Genomic DNA, 25,241 nt, shown 5'->3' on the forward strand with positions numbered 1-25,241 from the left:
AATTTGTGTCCCTTTCTTCTTAAAATTTCAAGAAGCTAATGAAGGAAAAAAATAGAATCTGTTCAGCAGTTATTTGCAGTTGTACTTTACTGAAGCTTTATCCTAATGTGTTATACTTCCTTCAGTGGCTTCAATCGAGGTACTGTCTTGCCTAAAAAGTCAAGACTGTAGGTTGTATTCTAGTATCAGGTGTTTTGATCCATTTACTAAAAGTGACAGTGCAGTACAGCACTGGAGGGGACGGGGCATGACTTCTTATTGTGCCTTTGAATGAGACCTTATACTGAAGCTCGCTCTGCTAATTTGGATGTAGCTATGGTGAATGGTGTAGATTCTGGTGAACTTGCTGAAACATAAAGGGTTTCCTTAAACACCTTATTTACAAGGCTGTATTACAGTTGTAGATGCAGTACTTAAATCGCTAAACATAAAAATACATTCAGTCCTCACCCTTTTTTCACAGCCAGAATTTTTTTTTTTCAGTACATCTTCCATTTCCCATTTCTTATTATACAGCAAGTCTTAACACCTCGCTTTCTACATTAGGCACATACATGAAAATAAAATGATAATCTATTTCTTCATGTCCCGTTCTCTTGACTATAACGTCTTAGTGTTTTCTAAAGTGATTTTTGCTGTATAATTTATCAAAATCCTCCACAAGAATGTCTACTATTCCCATATACCTCCAATTCTTTCTCTTATTTTTCTATTTCATATTCTCAGTTAAATTTTTGCCAAGGCTGTATCCAGTCTTTTCATACCAGAGTTCCTCTTCAGTAATTTCTCCAAAGTTTCCATAATGAGAGTTTTTTTTATCCCCTTACCCCAGTAATTTCTTTAGCAGTAGCTTCTTAGAATTTCCCCATATTTTTGTTGTAATAAGACTCCTTAACAACTACTTTCTCATGCACAGCTGTCCCTAACCCGTGGACAGCAATAGTTACAGCCATATATAAACTTGGCTTAATAATCAGTCCATTTTTTGTAGCTTTCATTATAATAGGTGCCTGTGTTTACATTATTCTATTTAGCCTCAGACAATTCTAATGATATTTCTAATAATGCCCATCATGTGCTTGTTGGAAACATGAACATTGCTCCCATATATGTTGCGTTCAGCCTTGATGGGAAAGTTTTAATTGTACGTTTTTCAAAATGTTAGCCCGAATGTTTTCTGTAAATATGGTGCCATTTTTACTTACTGCAGTAATTCTTCCCTTTGTTTTTGTATGGATACCATTCCTTCATGGGGTCTCTGTTTTCATTCAGGATAAATGTACCCCTTCCCCATTTGAACTAGGTCAATCAGCTGACCACCGATTTGTTTCTTGGAAACTGTATTCTTTACAGCTGTTACATCAGCTAAGAGAGTATCAAAATGCATGCTGTTATTGACCTTATTTGGTTTTGTGTGGAGGGCATAAAACTCTAATATCAGATCGATAGCATTTCTACAAAAGCACAAGTGCATTTATAATGACTGATAATTTGCTGAATGTACTTTAACTACATAATTTTGTAGCTTACCACTCATTATACTAGTTCTCACAGTCCTAACAATTGCCAACAAATTGGACCTCCAAAAAAGTGAATAAAAACATGCAAACTAGAAAAAAACGTAGGTGAAGGGTAGCAGCAGGTAGTTAAGAAAAAACACAAACGTTGAAAAAAGTGAAAAACTGATTTTTTGGACTTTTTTTTTTTTTTTTTTTTTGTTCAAAGGCAGCAGTAGAACTGAATAGAATGACCACAGAAAGTTTGGTGTAACATTGTGTCGTGCCACTACCAGTAAAGCTGGTGAAACCTGGTGCTGCACCAGAGTATGGTTGAATGCTAGTGGAAGCAGTTAATCTTGGCGGTGCAGTACACTATGGTTCAGAGTACTGATGCAAGCAGTGAAGCCTGGTGGTGCAGCCAACTGGTTCAGAGCACTGATTGCAAGTATTGAAGCCTGGCAGTGCAGCACTCTATGGTTCAGAACACTGGTGCAAGCAGTGAAGCCTGGTGCTGCTGCACACTATGGTTCAGAGTACTGGTGCAAGCAGTGAAGCCGGCAGTGTAGCACACTATGGTTTAGAGCAGTGGTGCAAGTAGGGTTTCTCTGGTGGTGCCATCACTGTTAGTATATACTTCTACTTTATTCGGCTTTATGGTTTAGTAGTAAGTTTTGTTAAATGTTACCTCTGCAGTTAAGTCACTTATGAAACATCCTGACTAACATTCCTTAAGTACCTGGAGTATCTTACAGTGTTGGTCTGCTTGCATTCTTGTTCCGTGAGCAGTACTCGTGGATGTGTTTCTTTAGAGGATTGTTACTCTGTATCCTTTCCCTAGGTCCTCCGGAGAGCATGCGAGAGCATGTGGTGGCAGCTTCAAAAGCTATGAAGATGGGAGACTGGAAGACGTGCAAAGCATTTATCATCAATGAGAAGATGAACGCTAAAGTGTGGGACCTATTCCCTGAGGTGGATAAAGTGCGGGAGATGCTCATCAGGTGAGGCAGTGACTTTGTATACTGAAAGCAATAGCCGGGTCTCATTTGTAACTCTACAGAGCACCCTCCGAAATGATGTGTTTGACATGCACCAAATTGCATAAATGAGCTTAAAATTATAATGCTAGGGCCAGGTTCACTGAGAGTCTTGACTTAGTGAAGGCATTGGAGTCTATTCAGATATCAAAATTACCAAAATGAAGTGTGCAATAACACAGTTACTTACTCAGGAAACCTCTCAGTTCAGCTTTTACTAAATGTCAAAATGCATACGATTTAGTGCTTTTTGTGTTAAGCAGCTGAAAGCACACTGTGTAACTGGGTAAGGTTTGTTTTGTTGTGCATTTTTATTATTTACATTTTTGATCCTTGAAATGTTGTATCTTCTGTGTGACATCCCACGATGTGCTAAAATATGATACTTAACTGCTGGGTTTTCTGGCAAATTGATATATTGATATGGCAGTGTTTTGTGCTCAAATAGAAGTAAATTGTTTTTATATATTTAAGAAATTTTAAATTGCTGGTACCATGTCTCTGTAAATAACATGTGTTGCAGTCATTCTACCTAAATTAAGTACAAATGCAGATCGTTATTTCTTCTGAGGTATGTGAACCTATTTTTCTATAACTTAAGGTAGAGCTGATATTTTTGATAAAATATTCACTGTTTTAAACTTTTAGTATTACTAAACTTTATAAAGAATTATGGTATATTCATTTCAAGAATCTATCAAAGCAATGTGAAACGCCTGCTCTTTTTTACAGCTCTCGTTTTGTTAGTTAAGTTATTTGAAATATCCGATAACCTCAGTCTTATTGTTGTCTGCATTATAGAGCAGAGTCTTTGTTTTAAAGAATAGGCAGCACACTGCATGAAGCTTGGGAATCAGAATCACCCAGAAATGATCAATGTGGGAGTGTTATAGTGGTGGTAAGAAATAGGTGGCTTTATCCTTGATTAGTCAGTTGCAGTAGTCTTTGGTACCTGACATTCTGCAGCAAAAGAGCCAGACATTTCTCCCTCACCTCAGCTCTCCTCTGCCAGGGTTGGACAGTTGCTCCTGAGACGTCAGCACATTCCTTAGTATGTGGCATCAGCCCACATCATCACATTTGTATGTTAACAGCATCATTTGCAGTCTGCTTCATATTTTCTTTGAGCTGGCAGAAAAGACTAAAGGACAGACATAGGAAATTATACACAGAACATTGATTTGATTAAATATACTGAAAATAGACTGAAATCAGAGAGATTTTCCTTATTACTAAAAGGAAAGAGAAATTTTAGAGATCTGCAATTAGGAAATGGGCTAGGGAAGTGGACCTAGAAGTAAAGAAGATATGTAGTTAGTCAGGGTTCTCGACATGGGCATGTCCATTGTGTGGGAGAGATATTCTTTAAGGTTAGCTTTGAAATGATAGAGCCAAGAAGTGAAGTCTAAGGTTGTTTGGCAAGGAGTTCCACTGCTTCTGCCAAATGGAATTTGCATAAAGGGCATCCCACCTGAGTTTTTTTTTTGTGAGTTAGGATCTGGATGCTGTTTGATGATCGGAGACTATTGAGGTTAGTATATGAGTTAGAATTTTTGCACAGTGGGGAGTTCTATCAGGATGGTTGATAATTTTATGTTTTCCAAGCTTGAGGCGTGAGGAGTTGGCTAAGTTTGAGGAGATTTGGCAGTTCCAACCAGCCAAGTCTTATGGAGATTAAAAAAAACAATGATGGGTTCGATAAGGGAACCTGTAATAAATCTTGGCAATGTGGTTATAGGCAAAGAGAGAGGCATGTTAAGTTCTATACGTTTATTGAGTAAGGAAGAGAGAGGATCGGGGAAGCATAGAGGAAGGGAAGAGAGGAGATAGGTACGAGCAATAGTTAATTTGGTAGTGGGAGTTAGGAAGTTTTTAATTCTGTACATAGATCCTAGTTTTTTGTTGTTAACATACTTTACTGTTTTAGTAATGTATATGTCAAATTTGATCTTATGATCAATATTGACACCTACCAGTTTGGTACTGGTGACAGGGGTTATGAGGAGTCCCCATGGCTAGTGGATTTAATATGAAAGGTTGTGTTGTTAGTGTTTGGGAGTTCTTTACCTAGAGGTGAGAAGGCGTTGGGGAAGAAAAGTAATAGTTTGGTTTTAGATGGGTTAAGTAGAAGTTTTAAGTCAGATGAACCATTTTCAACTAGTGCAAAACAATGTTGTGTGGTCATTTGGAGATTCGAGAGGAGACGGAGCAGATTAAGGTGGAGTAATTAAGCGTATTGTATACAGGTGGATTTAGGGATGATTGATTGAAGGTCATTTATGAAGATGGAAAACAGAAGTGGGCCCAGTATTGAGCCCTGAGGAACGCCCTATGGTATTCGGGAGTAGTCCGATATTCTGTTTGCCATAGGACAGCTTGTTGCCTACCAGTGAGGTAGGAATTGAACCACGTTTAGTGCTGGAGTGTCCAGGCGTAGGGTTTCAGAGGATGTTGAGAAGGAATTGATGATTGACCATATCCCGAGATGCTTTTGATAGGTCCAGAAAGAGGGCAGATGATATGAGTTTGTTATTGCGATTGTTGTTGATTGAGTCAATATTAAAGGAAAGGAGGGCAGTAGTTGTACTATGGTGCGGGCGAAAACAATGCTGGGCATTGGACAAGAGATTATTAGAGAGGTCAGATGAGTGAAGAAGTTGTTTGTGGATGCATCTTCTTCCATGATTTTCGCTATGGGGACAGGATGGCTATTGGTCTATAATTTGACATTTCCAGGAGGTACCTCCTTTGTGAAGTGGAATGATATAGGAAGTCTTCCAGATTGAGGAATGTTCATCTCAGTTATAGATCTGTTTATTAGGATTGATATGGGGTAGGCTATTTCATCAGATGCAATTTGTAAGAATTCAGCAGGAAGGTGGTCAGCCCGCTAGGAGTAGTTGGTTGGAGTTTTTAGGAGGAGGCGTTACACTAGGAGGAAGAGACTGGCTTTAAATTAAAGGGGTAGAGGTTGTTGCGTCGCAGTTTAGCAGCAGGTGGGGAAGTGGAGGTAAGGTGACTTTAGTAAGGTTTGGATAGTCTCGGTGAAGAAGGAGTTAAAGGTGTTGGCTACTTCTTCTTGGCCTTTCTCTAAGAGTTTCTCAGGGTTGGGGTGGAAGTTTTGCCTGGGTGCAGAAGGTTGTTAAAACCTGCCTGCAAGAACTCTTTAGGTTGTTCTGGTGTTTTTGCTGGAGGCTGCAGAGAGTATTGTTTTTTTTGTCTTGGGTTATGGCAGTTTTTCGTGGCATTTTCTTAGTTGTTGAAATTTACAATGCTTGGTCTTGGGGGTTTTGTGGCTCTCCATTTTTTCCCAGGCTTGGTGTGAGAAGTTTGATTTTGGATTTAGTATCAGTAGTGAGCCAAAAGGTGCTATCTCACGTAGTTTTGGTTCTAATTTGTCTATGTGGAGCATGTGGAGTCAAGTATCTTAAGGAACGTGTCCATTGAAGTGGGACACACTCTCTTCTAGTGGAAGAGTCTTTAATATGGTCCAGTTGCAGAATTTCAGGTCAGCAAGAAATAATTGAGGAGGACAATTTTTTTGTTGTGTCTGAGTAATCGATATAGGGGGGTGTTAGAAGTTGGGCATTTATGTTTAATGATATAAGTTATTAGGTGAGCGCTGAGGTCACAGGGAAGGACTGTCTCCAGTGGTGTAGTTATTAGAGTCTCTATTAGTAAGGATCCAGTCAATTATACTTTCTTTTTGAAGTGAGTTGCCTATTCTGGTTGGGGATAGGATATTTTGGGAGAAACCATATAGGTTAATAGGTTGTGGAGTTATATGGGTAGAGTAGAGGGACCAGTCAATGTTGACGTCTCCAAGAACTATGGTTTCTTGTGGGTAGTTGATGGCTAGCCAGCTCAGGGATTGCTCCAGGTTTTCTGTGTTCTTCCCTGACGGGATATAGGTTACAATAAGGTTGATGCGTTTTTGAGTGTTTAGGCAGATCTGTAGGGCTATAATTTCTAGGTTTGAGATCATAGGAGGTTGTACTTGGTTCTTAAGGATGTTTAGTTTATTTTTAAACATAATAGCTATTCCTCCACCTTTTTCTTTCAATACGATCAGCCCTGAGAATATTGTACCCGGGTGGAGGATGTCTTCATTCTTAGTAGGGTTTTAGCCATGTTTCGGTTAGACACATGATGTCAGGGAATGACTAGCTATGATGGCGTGAAGGTTGTGAATTTTGTTGTTAATGCTTCTTAGGTTCAGGTGTAATATTAGAAGGAGTCAGTAGGTTTCGGGTTAAATTATAGGTATTAGAGATTGGCATAGTGGTGGGACCTGGAGTTTGGGTGAATATCTCCCGAAAGCCGATATTCATACAGTTTTCAAGTAAACTAAAAGTCTTTGTAGTTTTAAATAGTATTTTAGATTAGTTTTGTTATGTGGGATTTTAGGGTGTTGAAGTGTCGGTGGACTATTTTGGGGGATATATTTTTTGGCCTGGTAGATTGAGGTGGGTGTTATACAACTGTCATGGAGATTAAATTGGGGAGTTGGTGTGGCACTTGGGAAAGGAATGCCTATAAGAGTTTGGTTTTCATATATTGTTAGGATATAGGTGGTGATGAGAAGTAAAATTATGATGGGGGTAATAGTATAAGTGAAATTTGCCATACTGAAGTAGGGAAGTGGGTAGCAGAGTGGGGAAGAGACTTTGTGTTGGGTTTGTTAGAGAGTTGGGCTTGGAGGGGGGAGGAGTTATGGAGCTTGACAAGGGAGCCTTGGATTTGTTAAGTGGGAAAGTGGGAGGGGACTATTTGTAGCTATAAAAGTAGGGATGCTGGGGTGGGTGGGATAAGGGGCAGGGAGAGGGCTGGGCCGGGAGCCACCACACCATCCAGGAGACTTTACAGGAGTTTAAAGGTAACAGTTCCAGTAGTATAATTCCAACACAATGGAGGTTACTAGTGCTGGAATTTATAAAGATACCTGTTTTTTACAGGCTTTGTATTAAAGTCCTCAAGATAGAGTGTCAGGTTCTTGACAAGGACAGTATAGTTCTCTCTGAATAGGGTACTAATGTTTTGTATTTACCCTGATTTTAAGAAAGAGTTGAGGCTTCTGGTTTAGTTTTCTTTTATGGTCCTGATGGAGCGCTGTTAGGGTCTTGGGAACCACAGGAAGCTAGGCAAAGGGAGGGGCTACCTGATACAAGTGAGGGAGAGATATGAGTATTAGTGTTAATAAAGGTTGAAAAATAGTACTAGCAGGCTACAACAGCTATCCTTTTTAGACAATGTAAAACACACTCAAAATGTCTTCATAATCCATAAAGTATGCAGTTAAAGAGAAACATTCAAATACTATGAGATGGCATCTAATGACTTCCAGCTTTGTTAAATAGACAGCAGATACTGAAATTATAACTTTAAATGAGTTCAGCTCTAGGGTCGCTAATGCATTATGCTTAAAAGATGCCTAGAGTTAGTCAGGAACATGTGCAGGCCTTTGCATAGTCTTTAGAAACACATTCTTGTACATAAAATAGCATCCAGTTACTAAATGATTACAGAATTAGGAGTGCATATGGTTTATGATACAAAGACATTAAATGTAAGTCAGTAACATTTCTTGACATTTACCTCAACAGATAAAACACATTCAGTTCCTTTAAAATAGATTCAGTTGCCTCACATATACTTAGAATAGCGTTCTATACACACCGCCAGGAGAGTTTACAGGGTTTTAAAGGTAACAGTTCCAGTAGTATAATTCAACACAATGGAGTTACTAGTGCTGAATTTATAAAGATACAGTTTTTTACAGGCTTTGTATTGTTAAAGTCCTCAAGATAGAGTGTCAGGTTCTTGACAAGGACAGTATAGTTCTCTCTGAATAGGGTACTAATGTTTTGTATTTACCCTGATTTTTAAGAAGAGTTGAGGCTTCTGGTTTAGTTTTCTTTTATGGTCCTGATGGGCCGCTGTTAGGTCTTGGGAACCACAGGAAGCTAGGCAAGGGAGGGGGCTACCTGTACATTTCCTTCTGATTGAAGTTTTGCTGTATCACTTTACAGTACTGACTACAAAGGGAGCCCAGTGGTGCGGTTCAGCTACATTAGAAGGGTGAGTAGTAGTCTTAGGCTGCCTTTTCACCACTGTCTGAAAGACAGCATATATCCTAGGAAAAACGTTTACAAATTATTATGGTATAGAATGGGTGGTGGTGGGCTGCTGAGCTGTCAGCGTGTACTACGATCGGAATGGCGGAGGAGCAAGTACCTTGACTTAGTGAAGGCATTGGAGTCTATTCAGATATCAAAATTACCAAAATGAAGTGCAGAATAACAGGCTACGACCAGGAAACCTCTCAGTTCAGCCTTTTATTTAAATAAAAATGCATACGATTTAGTGCTTTTGTGTTAAGCAGCTGAAAGCTAACACTGTAACTGCAAGGTTTGCTTTGTTGTGCATTTTTATTATTTACATTTTTGATCTCTTTGAAATGTTGCATTCTCTGTGTGATGACTCACTTGGATGTGCTGTGTGCCAAGGATACACGAATCACAGTTTTGCAATTGATATATTGATATGGTGTTTTGTGCTCAAATGTAGCTAAATTGTTTTGCTATATTTAAGAAATTTGCACTGTTGGTACCATGTTCCCTGTAAACAAATGTATGTGTGTTTGTAGTCATTCTACCTAAATTAAGTACAAATGCAGATCGTTGGCTTCTCTGGAGGTAATGTGAACTCATTTTTTCTTAAGGTAACTTAAGGTGAGCTGATATTTCTTTGATAAAAATATTCCACTGCTCTTTTTAAACTTTTTTATAGCATTACTAAACTCTTATAAAGCAGAATTATATGCAGTATATTCATTTCTGGAATTGAATCTGTCACCAAAAGGCTGTAGAAACTCCTGCTCTTTTACAGCTCTCGTTTTGTTAAAGGTTATTTGAACATCCGCCATTAACCCTTACAGTCTTATTGTTGTCTGCATTAGTAGAGGCATGTAGAGTCTGTTTTGTGTTAGAATAGGCATAGCACACTGGCTGAAGTTTGGGAATCTGTAATCCCACCTAGAAATGACTCCTCTAATGTGGGAGGTTACAGTGGTGGCTTAGAAATAGGGTGGCTTTATCCTTTGATTAGTCACTGCTGCAGTAGTCTTTGTACCTGGACATTCTGCAGCAAAAGAGCCTGACATTTCTCGACTTTGAAGCCTTTCCCCTCACGAGGAGTTGACAGTTGCTTCCTGAGGGCGTCGGCACATTCCTGTAGTATAAAGGTGGCATCAGCTCCATATCATCAATACTTTCTTGTATGTTAATAGCATCATTTCTGCAGTTCAGCTCTATATTTTCTTGAGCTAGCAGAACTGGTGTTGGAGACTGTCCTCTCCTGGTAATTTTCTTACTATTGTATGGCGGTGTTTGTTAAGTGGTTAGATTCAAGTGTAACTGCTTATTCAGCATGTTATATCCATCCCTGAGCAGGACACCCCTCCAATCTTTGCCAGAGACCAGTGTCTCTTCTGTTTGGAACCACTCTCACAACATTGCCTTTTGTTGCATTTGTGCCTCTTTTAGTAAAAAGACCCTAATGTGTAGTTAATTTTCTTTCTAGGCTTATCCTGACAAGAATAAAAGGCTGGATGTCTCTACCTATGTCTACTTAACTCAAACACACTCCAACTGGATGTTCCACACTACAGACTTTGGAGAAGTTCTGCTAGGATACTGGGGATGCCATAGTTATCCCAACAGGTCCCTCAGTGAAAAGTTCTCCACAGCCCCTGGCTTTGGCATCTGCAGTTACATAAATATTCTTGTGATCCCACTTAGGCAGCAGCTCTGTCTTCACTTTCAAGGATATTATCACAGATTGAAGACTTTTGTTGCTGTAGCTGGGTGTGGTGATGCATTTTAGGTAGCAGACCCTCTTTTTGTGTGGTTAGGTTACCGAAAAGCGGGAGAGCATTGCCCCTCCCTATGGTACTGGTGTGTGAAGATGTCCATGTTTAATAAAGGTGAAGCTCACCAAGGATTCTTGCCAGTGGATTTCAGCATGTCCTAGCCCTTTAATGTAGTCATACATTGTAAATTAAGGGCCTAGATGTCCAAATTGCAGGAGTATAGGTCAGTCTTAGACCCCTGCTAATGTCTGCTAGTTAGATTTTGGGTGAGTCTTCTCTCCCTTCGCGTCTCGCAGCCGCCTTCCTTGGGCGACATTTCATAATGTGAGACAGCAGGCCTGAACGACCAGCTGCCAGTGTCTGGCATTACCCAGTACAAAGAGAGAAGAGAAAAGTCTGGATATGATACTGATGGGGCGAGGATACCCTGTCCTTTGGCTTTCTCTAAGAAAGTGACTTGTTTTGGAAACATCTTGTTGAAGTACATCACATGGGAAGCTGTGGAGATTTCTGATGTCCCAAAGAGTGGAATTGCCTTTCTAGGCTTGGATACCCATAGGTGATGGGCTATCCTCCCAGTTTGAGACCTTGGAGGATTCTTATCTTGCAGTATCCTTGGAATATGACTCAACGCGCTCTATAAAGCCAGACTGATGTTCTTTGTGTTTCACTGTTGCAGCCATCACACTTGGGTTATCTGCCTGCAGGTAGCCTCAGTTGGCGAATACCAGAGCTTGGGATTCCCCACCACTGTGTCTGATGCTGTAAGCCTCTTCCAGGACGTCAAGGGTATAAAACATACAGCCGACACCATTACACCAGCTTTTCTTGCTTGCAGTAGCGGAGCCAGAAGCAGAAGCAGTTTGCAAAGTGCCAGTCGGCCACTACCTGAAATTTTTGATGTTATGTGATCTCTATCATACGCCTACATTCTGTACTGATATAGCCTCGGAGCCGATCCTCGGCTCCGACTCTCTGGCACGCTTATGCTATAGAGCGAGGCCTCTTATTGGCTGAGCTATCTTTATCCCAGGATGCACCACCACTAATCCCCCAGATCTCGTTTGCCGCTTACAGAGCTTAGACGTGGTCTCAACTTGGCTCAAGCTAAGTACTATTTATTTAGGCTTTTTCCTGTCAGAAATTTGGCTTGATTTAAAACCCAAAAGCTGTTTCTTAACGGCTATTCTTTGTATACAGTGTGTTTGGTAGTTTTGGTTAAGGATTTAAATGTTTTTCCTGTCAAAAGGTTCCCGTTTAAGTTAGAGAGGCCTTCCCTGTGGTTTCAACTACCTTAGTTGTGTGTGGGTCAATTATTTTCCGTTTAAGTTAGAGGTCTTGACCCTCTCTATCTCTCTCTTTCTTTTGTGGAAAGTTTGTTTAAAAAAAAAAAAAAAAAAAAAAAAAAAGTTTTAGTTTTAAAATTTTAATTCTAAACTAGGGATATTTTTTTCTTGTCACAGACCCTTGTTTTACTTGTAGACAACTGTGTTTTGGCTTGGACTATGTCGAAAGAACACAAACCCTCCGGGTTTAAGAAATGCACAAGGTGTGTGGTTTTAAAATGTCCATAACGGACTGACCACTCCCTCGTCGTCTATTTAGCAGGTGCTAAATCATCTACAAAGAGTTGTGTAGTGTGTGCCACGCTGGTTCTCTTCTAGAGTCCTCCCAGGAGAGGAGAAAAACAAATTAATCACCTCAAAGGATTAATCAAGCCTTCCTTCGAGGAGGCTTTGTCTTCCTCTCCATCTCCTTCAAAGAAGCGTCGGCTCCGACCAGTCAGTGGAACCGACCGCTAAAAACTAAGCAGACTTCTCCATACGGCTCCGCGGACTTGGGCGAGGTGAATGGTCTGCCGATGCCATCCAGCCTCGACCCCTCTGGTTTCGAGGCCGAGGGTCTGGGGCATCGGCCGAGTCACCCTCTTGGCTCCACTAATATTGGGCGATAAGAATACCCGGCTCAGACTCTTCCGGGCAGTCATACTCGGCACGAGGGAAATTTCAGAAACCTTCTTGAACCCGATAGTTGTGGGGGGTCCCGCCAGACGATGGAGAAATCGGTTGAGGGCCCGATCGGTATCCTCGAGATCATCAAGATGTCTGGTCCGGACGCCGACAGAATTCAACTCGCCGACTCTTCCAGTCTCCGGTGTTCCAAAGATGGTTTGGCTCCAGCCACGGTACGGCAGGAGCGATGGTCCACTCCCCTGTGGTTTCCTCCTCCCAGCAACCCACCGGCACCCGTTGGGCGGTGCTGAGTAAGGACCCGGTGGAGTGTTAAGGAGTCAGACCCGACCCTTGCCAACTCCCGGCTCTGGGAGTCGGAGTTCAGTACACGGACTTCTTCGCCCGGCCCATGGGGAGAGCCCGGGATTGATGCCGGTCCCAGTCTCCCTCTTGGTCGCGTCGTGAGTACCGTCCACTGTTACAGCCAACCCGCGGAGGTGGGACCCTCCCAGGATTGTGGTGGTTCCGCCTTCAGGGCTGCGGGAGTGCTTTAGCCAAATCTTCCTTGGCTACCTCACGGTTTCCCCAGCTCCTTCCACATTTTGGAGACTGGAGTGGGTGTAGTTCCCTGTCCTTAGACAGCCCAGGCCTGGGCCTCAGGTTACCCCGCTGGGGTTTCTCCCCCTCCTGGAGTCCTTCTGAAGCCTCGCCGGAGGAACCTCCCAGGAAGAGATCGATGCAAGGAAACACGTTGACTCCCTGATGAGTCTCTGACATCCGACACTGATCACCGATGATGCAGAAAGGAGTCCCCAAAAGAGTCGTCACCGAGGATGATGTCTCCTTTGCAGACAGCCCTGGAAGCCCCTAAAAGCAATGAGGCTGGCGGTCAAACCTCCCTCTGCTGATGATGGAGATTGTTCCTGAAGGCCTTTGGGGCTCAAGCGCTCCGCCCCTCCCTGGGTAATACTCCGCCCAGCCCGGCGAGCTCTTGGATTTGATCTGCATGTCGAAGGCGTGGGAACACCCAGACTCTGTGGAGACGGTGCCCTTTCGTCCGAACAAATTTCTCCTGCGGCACCCTGATAGAAGTTCACCGCTTACTAAAGGTGTGGCTGTAGGTAACGTTTGGTATGCCTGGCAAGATGTAGCAGGGCTTCTGCGTAAAGTCAATATTACACTCTAGCGGAGTCTAGGAGGCGACCAGATTAGGTGCGGAAGGCACCCTCCCAGTTCCTGGCGGCCTTTGCTGAGGGTCCTTGTGACTGCAAAGCGCTTCACCGGGTTTCGGAGGATGCGCGGTTAAGGAGCTATCCATTACCTCTTGAATTGTGGCCAGCCAACCTTACTTAACACGAGAACTGGCCTGACGGTTGGCTCTCAGCTGGCTACAATGTCGTCATTTTGAACTTCGTCCATGAGGCTCATTTCTTATCTCGCGGCGAAGAAATTAAGCCAGCGGGTGACATTTGCTCTCACGGAGACAAACCTGGCTCGTCTGTCATAGCGGAGGCCTTTAGAGAATGGCCTTCATTTGCAGCTTGCTGGAGTCGCTCCCTGTTGGACCCAAGGTAAGGACACATAACCCGCTGTGAACAGGAGGTAAGACTCCTGACGCTACGCGAAAATAGGGCGCGGGTACCGCTCGCGCCGGTACTTATCCCAAACGGAAGGGCTAAAGGAGGAAAGTAATAGTTCCGGCGTCGAATCCCAAATGCCACCCTCTCAGCGGGAGGGACTGCCGAAGGGCAGAGGAAATTGCTGCGGGCGATACTAGAGGCTAGAAGGCCCTCATAACTTACTGGAGCCGCGGAATCAGCTTTCGCTAGCTCTTCCAGCCTTTTCCGCCGTCCCTGAGGGTTGCGGCTATTGCTGGCTCCGGGCCGAAGTCGGGGTGTTCGAGAAACTAAAGGCCTGGGAAGGTATCACTTTCGGGACCGATGGGTGCCAGGATTATCGCCGGAGGTTATTCCATCCCATTCTCTCACAGTCAAAAATCCCGGACCCGCCGCAGTCAGCGGATACACTTGTATCAGAAGTTTCAAACGCTACCAGGAGTCATAGCGATTACGCGGTGTGGAATTGGATTGAGACTTACTAAAGGTTCTTTGGACAGGGCAGGGACGAGGCCCATTTTGGACCCTCAGCATCCTGGCCGTTCCGTCAGAAATTGGTTCCGAATGGTCACCTACAAACCATTCTCCCATTGCTTTGGAGAAAGGTGTCTGGATGGTATGCATAAGATCTCAAGAACGCTTATTATCATATCCTCTCTCATGGTACATCAGCGTCCAGGAGACGTCTCGCTTCAGCCTAGGAGCAGTCATTTTTCAGGTTCCGTGGCTGCCCCTTTGGTCTCTACATTTGGGTGTTCACCAAGTGTTTGGCAGTGTTGACTGCTCACCTGAAGTCACTGGGATTCCCGGTGTTTCGTATCTGAGCAGGCTGGCTTTCTTTAACCACCTCCAAGCATCTACTTCTGCCAGACCTACAAGCCACACCATATCATGGGCAATTCCTTGGAATCACCTTTAGAGTGGCCAAAATGTGTTGCTACATCTCTTGAATAAGATTCACTTAGGGGTAGAGATAGACTCCGACTAAATCGCGGGTCTATATACACCCACAGATAGGATGCAATTTCATCCAAGTTCGAGCCTTACTTCCAGATCCAGCCCCAGCCAGAATGGTCCTGCAGCTATTGGGATCCCATGTCGCCGGTTCGCTGGTCCCCTTGGCAGGAGTTGCACATGAATTCCTCAGTGGCTTCTCTCAGCTCTCAGTGATTAAGCACCAAGAACTCCCTCAATCACACTTTTAGCGGATAAGTCGCGCGGTAGGGACGGCACGGTAGCTGAGTGCCCCTCCAACTTGGATCGGGGGAAACCTTTTCCCCCTTTTTTTTAAAAAAACAAATTTTTTTTTTAAAGGGGGTTTTTGGGTTTTTTTTTAAAAGCCCAAATTTTTTTTTAACCCTTAAAATTAATTTTAAAAAACCAAAGGGAAAAAGGTTTTTTTTTTTCCGTTGGCCTTCCTTCTGGGGGAGGAAAAATGGGGGGGAAAAACTCATTTTTTCTTAAGGTAACTTAAGGTGAGCTGATATTTCTTTGATAAAAATATTCCACTGCTCTTTTTAAACTTTTTTATAGCATTACTAAACTCTTATAAAGCAGAATTATATGCAGTATATTCATTTCTGGGTGAATCTGTCACCAAAAGGCTGTGAAACGCCTGCTCTTTTACAGCTCTCGTTTTGTTAAAGGTTATTTGAACATCCGCCATTAACCCTTACAGTCTTATTGTTGTCTGCATTAGTAGAGGCATGTAGATTCTGTTTTGTGTTAGAATAGGCATAGCACACTGGCTGAAGTTTGGGAATCTGTAATCCACCTAGAAATGACTCCTCTAATGTGGGGAGGTTACAGTGGTGGCAGAAATAGGGTGGCTTTATCCTTTTGATTAGTCACTGCTGCAGTAGTCTTTGTACCTGGACATTCTGCAGCAAAAGAGCCTGACATTTCTCTCGACTTTGAAGCCTTTCCCCCTGCGAGGTTGACAGTTGCTTCCCTGAGACGTCGGCACATTCCTAGTATAAAGGTGGCATCAGCCCATATCATCATTACTTTCTTGTATGTTAACAGCATCATTTCTGCAGTTCAGCTCATATTTTCTTGAGCTGGCAGAACTGTTGGGGACTGTCCTCTCTGGTAATTTTCTTACTATTGTATGGCGGTGTTTGTTGCGGGTTAGATTCAAGTGTCACTGTATTCAGCATGTTATATCCATCCCTGAGCAGGACACCCCTCCACCCTACAGAGACCAGTGTCTCTTCTGTTTGGAACCCTCTCACAACATTGCCTTTTGTGCATTTGTGCCTCTTTTAGTAAAAAGACCCTAATGTGTAGTTAATTTTCTTTCTAGGCTTATCCTGACAAGAAAGGCTGGATGTCCTCTGCCATGTCTACTAACTCAAAACACACTCCAACTTCGGATGTTCCACACACAGACTTTTGGAGAAGTTCTGCTAGGATACTGGGGATGCCATAGTTATCCCAACAGGTCCCTCAGTGAAAAAGTTCTCCACAGCCCCTGGCTTTGGCATTTGCAGTTACATAAATATTCTTGTGATCCCACTTAGGCAGCAGCTCTGTCTTCACTTTCAAGGATATTATCACAGATTGAAGACTTTTGTTGCTGTAGCTGGGTGTGGTGATGCATTTTAGGTAGCAGACCCCCTTTTTGTGTGGTTAGGTTACCAGCGGGGAGAGCATTGCCCCCTCCCTATGGTACTGGTGTGTGAAGATGTCCATGTTTGTAAAGTGAAGCTCTGGGATTCTTGCCAGTGGATTTCAGCATGTCCTAGCCTTTAATGTAGTCATACATTGTAAATTAAGGGCCTAGATGTCCAAATTGCAGGTATAGGTCAGTCTTAGACCCCTGCTAATGTCTGCTGGTTAGATTTTGGGTGAGTCTTCTCTCTCCACTTCGCGTCTCATGACATTTTCATAATGTAGAGACAGCAGGCCTGAACTGACCAGCTGCCAGTGTCTGGCATTACCCAGTACAAAAGAGGAAGAGAAAAGTCTGGGATATGATACTGATGGACGAGGATACCCTGTCCTTTGGCTTTCTCTAGAAAGTGACTTGTTTGGAAACATCTTGTTGAAGTACATCACATGGGAAGCTGTGGAGATTTCTGATGTCCCAAAGAGTGGAATTGCCTTTCTAGGCTTGGATACCCATAGGTGATGGGCTATCCCTCCAGTTTGAGACCTTGGAGGATTCTTATCTTGCAGTATCCTTGGAATATGACTCAACGCGCTCTATAAAGCCAGACTGATGTTCTTTGTGTTTCACTGTTGCAGCCATCACACTTGGGTTATCTGCCTGCAGGTAGCCCTCAGTTGGCCCGAATACCAGAGCCTTGGGATTCCTGTGTCTGATGCTGTCGCCTCTTCCAGGACGTCAAGGGTATAAAACATACAGCCGACACCATTACACCAGCTTTTCTTGCCGAGCGGAGCCAGAAGCAAAAGCAGTTTGCAAGTGCCAGTCGGCCACTACCTGAAATTTTTGATGTTATGTGATCCTATCTCGCCTACATTCTGTACTGATGGGCTCGGAGCCGATCCCTCGGCTCCGACTTGGCACGCTTATGCTATAGAGCGAGGCCTCTTATTGGCTGAGCTATCTTTATCCCAGGATGCACCACCACTAATCCCCCAGATCTCGTTTGCCGCTTACAGAGCTTAGACGTGGTCTCAACTTGGCTCGGCTAAGTACTATTTATTTAGGCTTTTTCCTGTCAGAAATTTGCTTGATTTAAACCCAAAAGCTGTTTTAACGGCTATTCTTTGTATACGAGTGTGTTTGGTAGTTTTGGTTAAGGATTTCGTGTTTTTTCCTGTCAGGGAAGGTTCCCGTTTAAGTTAGAGAGGCCTTCCCCTGTGGTTTCAACTACCTTAGTTGTGTGTGGGTCAAGTACCCGTTTAAGTTAGAGGGTCTTGACCCTCTCTATCTCTCTCTTTCTTTTGTAAAAAAAAAAGGTTGGTTTTAGTTTTAAAATTTTAATTCTAAACTAGGGATATTTTTTTCTTGTCACAGACCCTTGTTTTACTTGTAGACAACTGTGTTTTGGCTTGGACTATGTCGAAAGAACACAAACCCTCCGGGTTTAAGAAATGCACGAGCTGTGGTTTTAAAATGTCCATAACGGACGACCACTCCTCGTGCGTCTATTGCTTAGGTGCTAAACATCTACAAGAGTCGTGTAGTGTGTGCCACGCGTTCTCCTCTAGAGTCCTCCAGGAGAGGAAAAACAAATTAATCCTCAAAGGATTAATCAAGCCTTCCTTCGAGGAGGCTTTATCTTCCTCTCCATCTCCTTCTAAAAAGAAGAAAGCGTCGGCTCCGGCCAGTCAGTCGGAACCGACCGCTAAAAAAGCTAAGCAGACTTCTCCATCGGCTCCACGGACTTCGGAGCCGAGGTCGGAATGGTCTGCCTCGATGCCTCCAGCCTCGACCCCTCTGGTTTCGGAGCCGAGGTCTGGGGCATCGAGAGGAGGGTCACCCTCTTCGGCTCCACTAATATTGGAGCCGATAAGGGTTACCGGCTCAGACTCTTCCCCCTCGGAGCCGAAGTCCTTATCGGCACCGAGGGAAATTTCCTTGAAACCTTCTTGAGCCGATGGTTGTGGAGTCCTTTGAGCCGCTTCCGAGCCGATGGAGAAATCGGTTCGGGCCCAATTGGTATCCTCGAGATCATCCAAGATGTCTGATTCGGACATCGACAGGGTGCTCCTTCGACTCTTCCAGTCTCCGGTGTTCCAAAAGATGGTTTCGGCTCCAGCCCATTTGGCTTCGGAGCCGATGGTCCCTCTATTGTGGTTCCTCCTCCAACAGCTTCGGCACCGTTGGAGCCGGTGCTGGTGGGACCGGTGGAGGTGTTAGGGTCGGGCCCGACCCTTGCTCCAACTCCGGCTCTGGGGTCGGAGTTCAGTACACGGACTTCTTCCTTCGGCCATGGGGGGGAGGCTTCGGGATTGATGCCTTCGGTCCCAAGTCTCCCTCTTGGTGCGTCGGCGGCGGGAGTACCATCCACTGTTGTGGCCACGGAGGTGGGACCCTCCCAGGATTCTGGTGGTTCCGCCTTCAGGGCTATGAGGAGTGCTTTAGCCAAATCTTCCTTGGCTACCTCCACGGTTTCCCCAGCTCCTTCCCTACATTTGGAGACTGGGTCGTTGGCAGTTCCCCTGTCCTTAGACAGCGGAGCCCCTGGGCCTCAGGTTACCCCCGCTGGGGTTTCTCCCCCTCCTGGAGGTCCTTCTGAAGCCTCTTCGGAGGAACCTCCCAGGAAGAGATCGTGCAAGAGGAAGCACGTTGACTCCCCTGATGAGTCTCTGACATCCGACACTGATCTCGATGATGCAGAAGGGTCCCAAAAGTCGTCCTCGGATGATGTCTCCTTTGCAGACATCCTGGAAGCCCTAAAGCAATGAGGCGGCTGGCAGTCCAAACCTCCCTCTGCTGATGAGTCGGTGTTCCTGAAGGCCTTTGGGGCTCAGCGCTCCGCCTCCTGGGTGTCTCCGCCCTTCGACGAGCTCTTGGATTTGATCTGTCAAAGGGCGTGGGAACACCCAGACTCTGTGGAACCGGTGCCCGCTCGTCCGAACAAATTTCTCTCTGCACCCCCTGATAGAGTTCCTTACTAAAGGTGTGGCTGTAGATGCTTTGGTGGTGGCATCTGCTACCCAGCAAGATGTAGCAGAGGCTTCTACGTCCGTCCATCCTCCTAATAAAGAGTCTAGGAGCATGGATCGGTACGGAAAGCGCACCCTCAGTTCAGCGGCCTTTACACTGAGGTCCTTGAACTACCTTACGCACTTCACCAGGTTTCAGAGGGATCTGATTAAGGAGCTATCCGATACCCTCTTGGGTAACCTGCCTGAGGAGCTGGCCCAGACGGTTGGCTCTCAGCTGGCTACAATGTCGTCCATTTTGAACTCGTCCATGAGGCTCATTTCTTATGCGGCCGAAGGGCGGTAAGCAGCGGTACAGGCATTGCTCTACGGAGACAAGCCTGGCTCCGTCTGTGTCACTTCGCGGAGGCCTTTAAGTCTTCATTTGCCGACGCCCCCTTTGGGTCCTCCCTGTTTGGACCCAAGGTAAAGGACACACTAACCCGCTGTGAACAGGAGGGTAAGACTCTGACTGCCGTAGGGGCACGATTTTCCACTCCCTTTCGGCCTTATCCCAAGGCTAAAAGAGGAGGGAAAATGTGGTTCCGTAGATCCCAGAAGCCTTACCCCTCTCAGCAGGAGGGTTCCCCTTCCAGAGGCAGAGGAGGGGGAAATTCTTCCGGAAGACGCCGTCCCAGAGGCGGCAGAGGCCCTCGCAACACTGGAGACCGCGAGTCCTTTCATGGCTCTTCAGCCTTTCATAGTCCCTGAGGGATTGCCCGGCTGTGCTGCTCCGGAGCCAGTCGGGGGTCATTTCTCGAAGCACCTAAAGGCCTGGGAAGGTATCACTCAGGACCGATGAGTGCTTCGGATTTTCGCCGGAGGTTATTCCATCCCATTCTCTCACCCCCCCCCCCCACAGTCCAAAAAAATCCCGGACCCGCCACCCAGTCAATGGGATACCGCAGCCTCAGAAGTTTCAAAGCTGCTGCAAAAAGGAGTCATACAACCGGTCCCTGCAGACCAGATCGGATTAGGGACTTACTCAAGATTCTTTTGGTGCCAAAAGACCGGGACTTGAGGCCCATTTTGGACCTCAGCATCCTAAACCGTTCAGTCAGAAAGTCCAAGTTCCGAATGGTCACCCTACAAACCATTCTCCCATTGCTGGAGAAAGGTGTCTGGATGTGCTCCATAGATCTCAAGGACGCTTATTATCATATCATGGTACATCAAGCGTCCAGGAGACATCTGCGCTTCAGCCTAGGAGGCAGTCATTTTCAGTTCCGTGCGCTGCCCTTTGGTCTCACCACAGCCCCCAGGGTGTTCACCAAGTGTTTGGCAGTCGTGACTGCTCACCTGAGAAGTCTAGGATTCCAGGTGTTTCCGTATCTAGACGACTGGCTCCTAACTGCCACCTCCAAGCATCTACTTCTGCGGAGCCTACAAGCCACCATATCACTGGGCAATTCCCTTGGAATCACCTTCAGTTGGCCAAAGTCTGTGTTGCTGCCATCTCAACGAATAAGATTCATAGGGGTAGAGATAGACTCAAACCAAATGCGGGTCTACCTACCTACAGACAGGATACAAACCATACAAGCTCAAGTTCGAGCCTTACTTCCAAGATCCAAAGCCCCAGCCAGAATGGTCCTGCAGCTATTGGGATCCATGTCCGCCACGGTTCTTCTAGTCCCCTTGGCAAGGTTGCACATGAGAATTCTCCAGTGGCTTCTCTCAGCTCAGTGGTCCTTTCAGGAACTCCCCCTCAATCACCTTTTATGGATCACGGAATCTTGCAGGCGGGACCTTCGCTGGTGGCTAGTGCCCTCCAACTTGGATCAGGGACGACCCTTTGTTCTACCTCCTCCGGCCACTTTGACCACGGACGCCTCCCAGACGGGGTGGGGGGGGCATTCCCTGGGCAGGTCAGTCCAAGGCAAATGGCATCCGGAAGAGACTTTGCTTCATATCAACATCTTGGAAATGAGGGCAGTACTTCTGTCCCTTCAAGCCCTTCACGATTATCTCCCTCAAGGCGTAATTGCCGTTCACTCAGACAACATGTCAGTTGTCTGGTATCTGAACAAACAGGGAGGGACCAGATCCTATCCTCTTTGCAGAGAAGCCATGAGAGTTGGGAATGGGCAGTCTCCACCAAACGCTTCCTAGTGGCTACTCACATACCGGGCAAGTCCAATGTGATAGCCGACAGATTGAGCAGGACCATCCTCTCTCCTCACGAATGGTCTCTGAATATGACAGTTGCAAGTCAGATTTTCAGCGAATGGGGAGTTCCGTGTTGCGATCTCTTCGCGACTCCTCTGAAAGAGTTCTTCTCCCTAACCCCGGCTCCGGGGAAGAGCCCCAGGGACGCATTAGTCCATCCTTGGCCCACCGGCTTGCTTTATGCCTTCCCTCCAGTTCCTCTCCTTCCCAGAGTGATTCAAAAGGCATCTCTCTTGGGGAGCAAAATGATCTTAATTGCTCCTTACTGGCCCCGTCAAGTGTGGTTCCCCTATCTTCGGAAACATGCCCTGGAAGGTCCATGGTTTCTGGATCAGATACCAGACCTACTGGTTCATCAGTCGGGACTATTCCACCAGTCCCTACACGCCTTAAATTTGACGGCTTGGCTCCTCCTCTTCCGACGATAGTCAGGAGTCATACATTGGATCCAGATGTTGTACACATATTATCTTCGGCCCATAAGTCTGCTACAAAGAAACTGTATTCTAGCAAATGGAAAAGATTTGCTGTTTGGGCTCAACTCCGGGGCCTGGACCCCATTTCTATTCCCGTGGCAGAAGTACTAAAATTTCTGACTTCTCTCTTCAATCAAGGCTCTTCAGTTTCTACCATCAAGGTACAATTGGCAGCCATTTCTAATTTTCACGAATCCATAAACCCACCTTTAATGAGCAACAGATTGTGCAAGACCTTCTTAAAAGGTGCTGCTCTATTGAGACCTCCGATTTCTCATCCTGCACCTCCATGGGATCTCGATATAGTGTTACGTGCCTTGACTTCTTTCCCCTTTGAACCGGCAGCTACATGTGATCTAAAGTTTCTATCATGGAAGACAGCTTTTCTGGTGGCGATTACTTCTGCCAGAAGAGTTTCAGAGCTTCAAGCTGTGTCAGTAAAACCCCCATACTTGGTTTTTCACAAGGACAGAGTATCCCTCAGACCAAATCCTTCCTTTGTCCCTAAGGTTTGTTCTACTTTCTGCTTACAACAATCGTTAGAGCTTTCAGTTTTTTTCCCAAAATACTCTAACAAGGCGGAGTTCATATTCCACACACTAGATGTACACAGACAGTTACGTTTTTATTTAGACAGGACCAAACAAACAAGGAAAACAGATCAGTTGTTTGTATCCTTTGCAGATAACAAATTGGGCAAAGCTGTCACAAAAGTCACTATTGCCAAATGGATCAGGGACTGTATTTCTCAAGCTTATTTTTATTCTAACAAAGAGCTTTCCACCTCTGTCAAGGCTCATTCTACAAGGGCTATGGCTACTTGATAGCATTTCATTCTAAGCTTGCTATTAGTGACATTTGTGCTGCGGCTACATGGTCTTCCCGCACACCTTCATTTCCCACTACAAATTAGATGTGGCATCTAGAAGACGAGCTTCATTTGGTTCCACAGTGCTCAGGAGTGTTTTCCAATGAGCCACCCGGATTTAGGTGCTAGGGACGCTGTCCCATCAGTACAGAATGTAGGCGAGATAGGATCACATAACATCTTTTAGTTATGTACTCACCATAACTTCAGATGTTTGGGATCCATCTGCCTACATTCTAATAACCACCCTCCTTCCCCCTTCCTTGGAGATCAGAGGATATCAGAAGGTCCGAATCCTGTTGTTTCATCTTGAAACATCTAACAATGTTATATAATCAAGTTGTGCATGTGTGCATGTATGCGGACAAACAAGATCTGGGGGATTAGTGGTGGTGCATCCTGGGATAAAGATAGCTCAGCCAATAAGAGGCCTCGCTCTATAGCATAAGCGTGCCGAGTCGGTGCCGAGGGATCGGCTCCGAGCCCATCAGTACAGAATGTAGGCGAGATGGATCCCAAACATCTGAAGTTATGGTGAGTACATAACTAAAAGTTTTTCGACTTTCAGACATGAAGTCTTCTAAAGATTAGTAACCAAAACGAACACAAAAAACTTCTCTCCCTGGACAGCGAGATGGAAGCAACGCCAATAAGGAGATAGTGACGGCTACTTCAAGACAACCCTTCACAGCTGAATAAACTGCAGCAATTTTCTGGAACACAACCACAACGTACCACACTGAAAAGTCCTTTATTTACCTAGGTTTCGTTCGTTCCTACGAACTTCATCAGAATACAAACAACAGTTTTTCCACCACATTTTTATACTGTTTTAATTATTGTAAATTGCTTAATTGATGTCAATTCCCTTTTCCCCTTCTATCAATTATTTCATTCCTTAAAGGGACACAAACTTTAAAATATAATAATTGTTAAAATCTGCTCCAAAAACTTCAATTAATTATTTAACTGATGTATATATATTTAAAAACTTAAACCTATCCTAAAACATTGCAATTATATGTTACTATACATAAACAGTTATAATAATGCATATGCAACAATATAATTACAGATAAAACTTACACCTACCTAAAAGTTACTAACAAGTCATGGTGATACTTCTATATGTGTAAATTAAACAAACATATCTTATTACTTTAAAACATTGTGTCATATATAATCCTAAATAGAATTAATATATTTATTAATAACTCAATTATGAAATATATATACCTAATTGTAATATAATTATAAATTTCACATAATACAATTAATATAATGTTGTACAATTTTATTACCATATACCCATATAAACATATTATACCAATTATATATGTGTGTGTCAATAGATGGTGACCATAATAAACCCCCATGTATATTTTATATGCCATTTATTTTGTTTATTCTTAATAATGGCATAATGGTTAAATATTCATTCAACCCAGGTGGATTGTATGAGTTCAATTGAAGTTGCCATCTTAACTCTTCCATATCTAAGTGATATTTAATAATTTCCCCTTGTTGATCATATTTTATTTGATTAATTACACAAAACATAAATTTATGATGTACATTATCAATAACATGCCTAGCTAAAGCATTTGTAGTTTTACGATGTTGTATATCTAACAGATGTTCTTTCATTCGTTCTCTAAAATGCCTATCAGTTTTTCCTACATAAAAAGCTTTGCATTGTTGACATAAGGCCAAGTATACAACATTCGATGTATAACAATTGTAATGCCCATTTATATTGATTCTGCAACCATTTACCATCACCTCCTTACCTGTACATTTTATATGGCTACATACAGTACATTTTCCACATTTAAAATTTCCTTGAATCCTATTATTACATTTATCCATCCTTCCTTTATGTTCAAATAAATCTTTGAATGATGAACTTTTTCTATAAACAAATTTTATTGATCCCTGAAAAAATTGTTTCCAAGTTCTTTCATTTAGTAACATGTTCCAATTCTTTCTCATTATTGATTCTATGTTTTTATATGAATCATTATAAGTGGTTATATATAAAGGAACATTATTATACTTGTTTTCAATCCTGGATGCATTTATAATCTTCATTTGATTTAAAATTCCAGATTGTAGTATTGCCATATATATACCAT

General features: G+C 43.9%; 1 protein-coding gene across 2 annotated transcripts in view; it reads left to right on the forward strand.

The window, feature by feature from the left end:
- The window catches only part of EIF3C (eukaryotic translation initiation factor 3 subunit C), a 484,610-nt gene that overhangs the window by 323,674 nt on the left and 135,695 nt on the right, over positions 1-25,241 (forward strand). For both annotated transcript variants that reach the window (XM_044085060.1, XM_044085061.1), the window contains exon 17: positions 2,338-2,497. In XM_044085060.1, the coding sequence (XP_043940995.1) occupies positions 2,338-2,497 (160 nt within the window). The remainder of the gene's footprint in view (positions 1-2,337; positions 2,498-25,241) is intronic.

Source organism: Protopterus annectens, chromosome 10.part0 (genome assembly GCF_019279795.1).
Source record: "Protopterus annectens isolate FY-2018-M chromosome 10.part0, PAN1.0, whole genome shotgun sequence".
Lineage (NCBI taxonomy): Eukaryota > Metazoa > Chordata > Ceratodontiformes > Protopteridae > Protopterus > Protopterus annectens.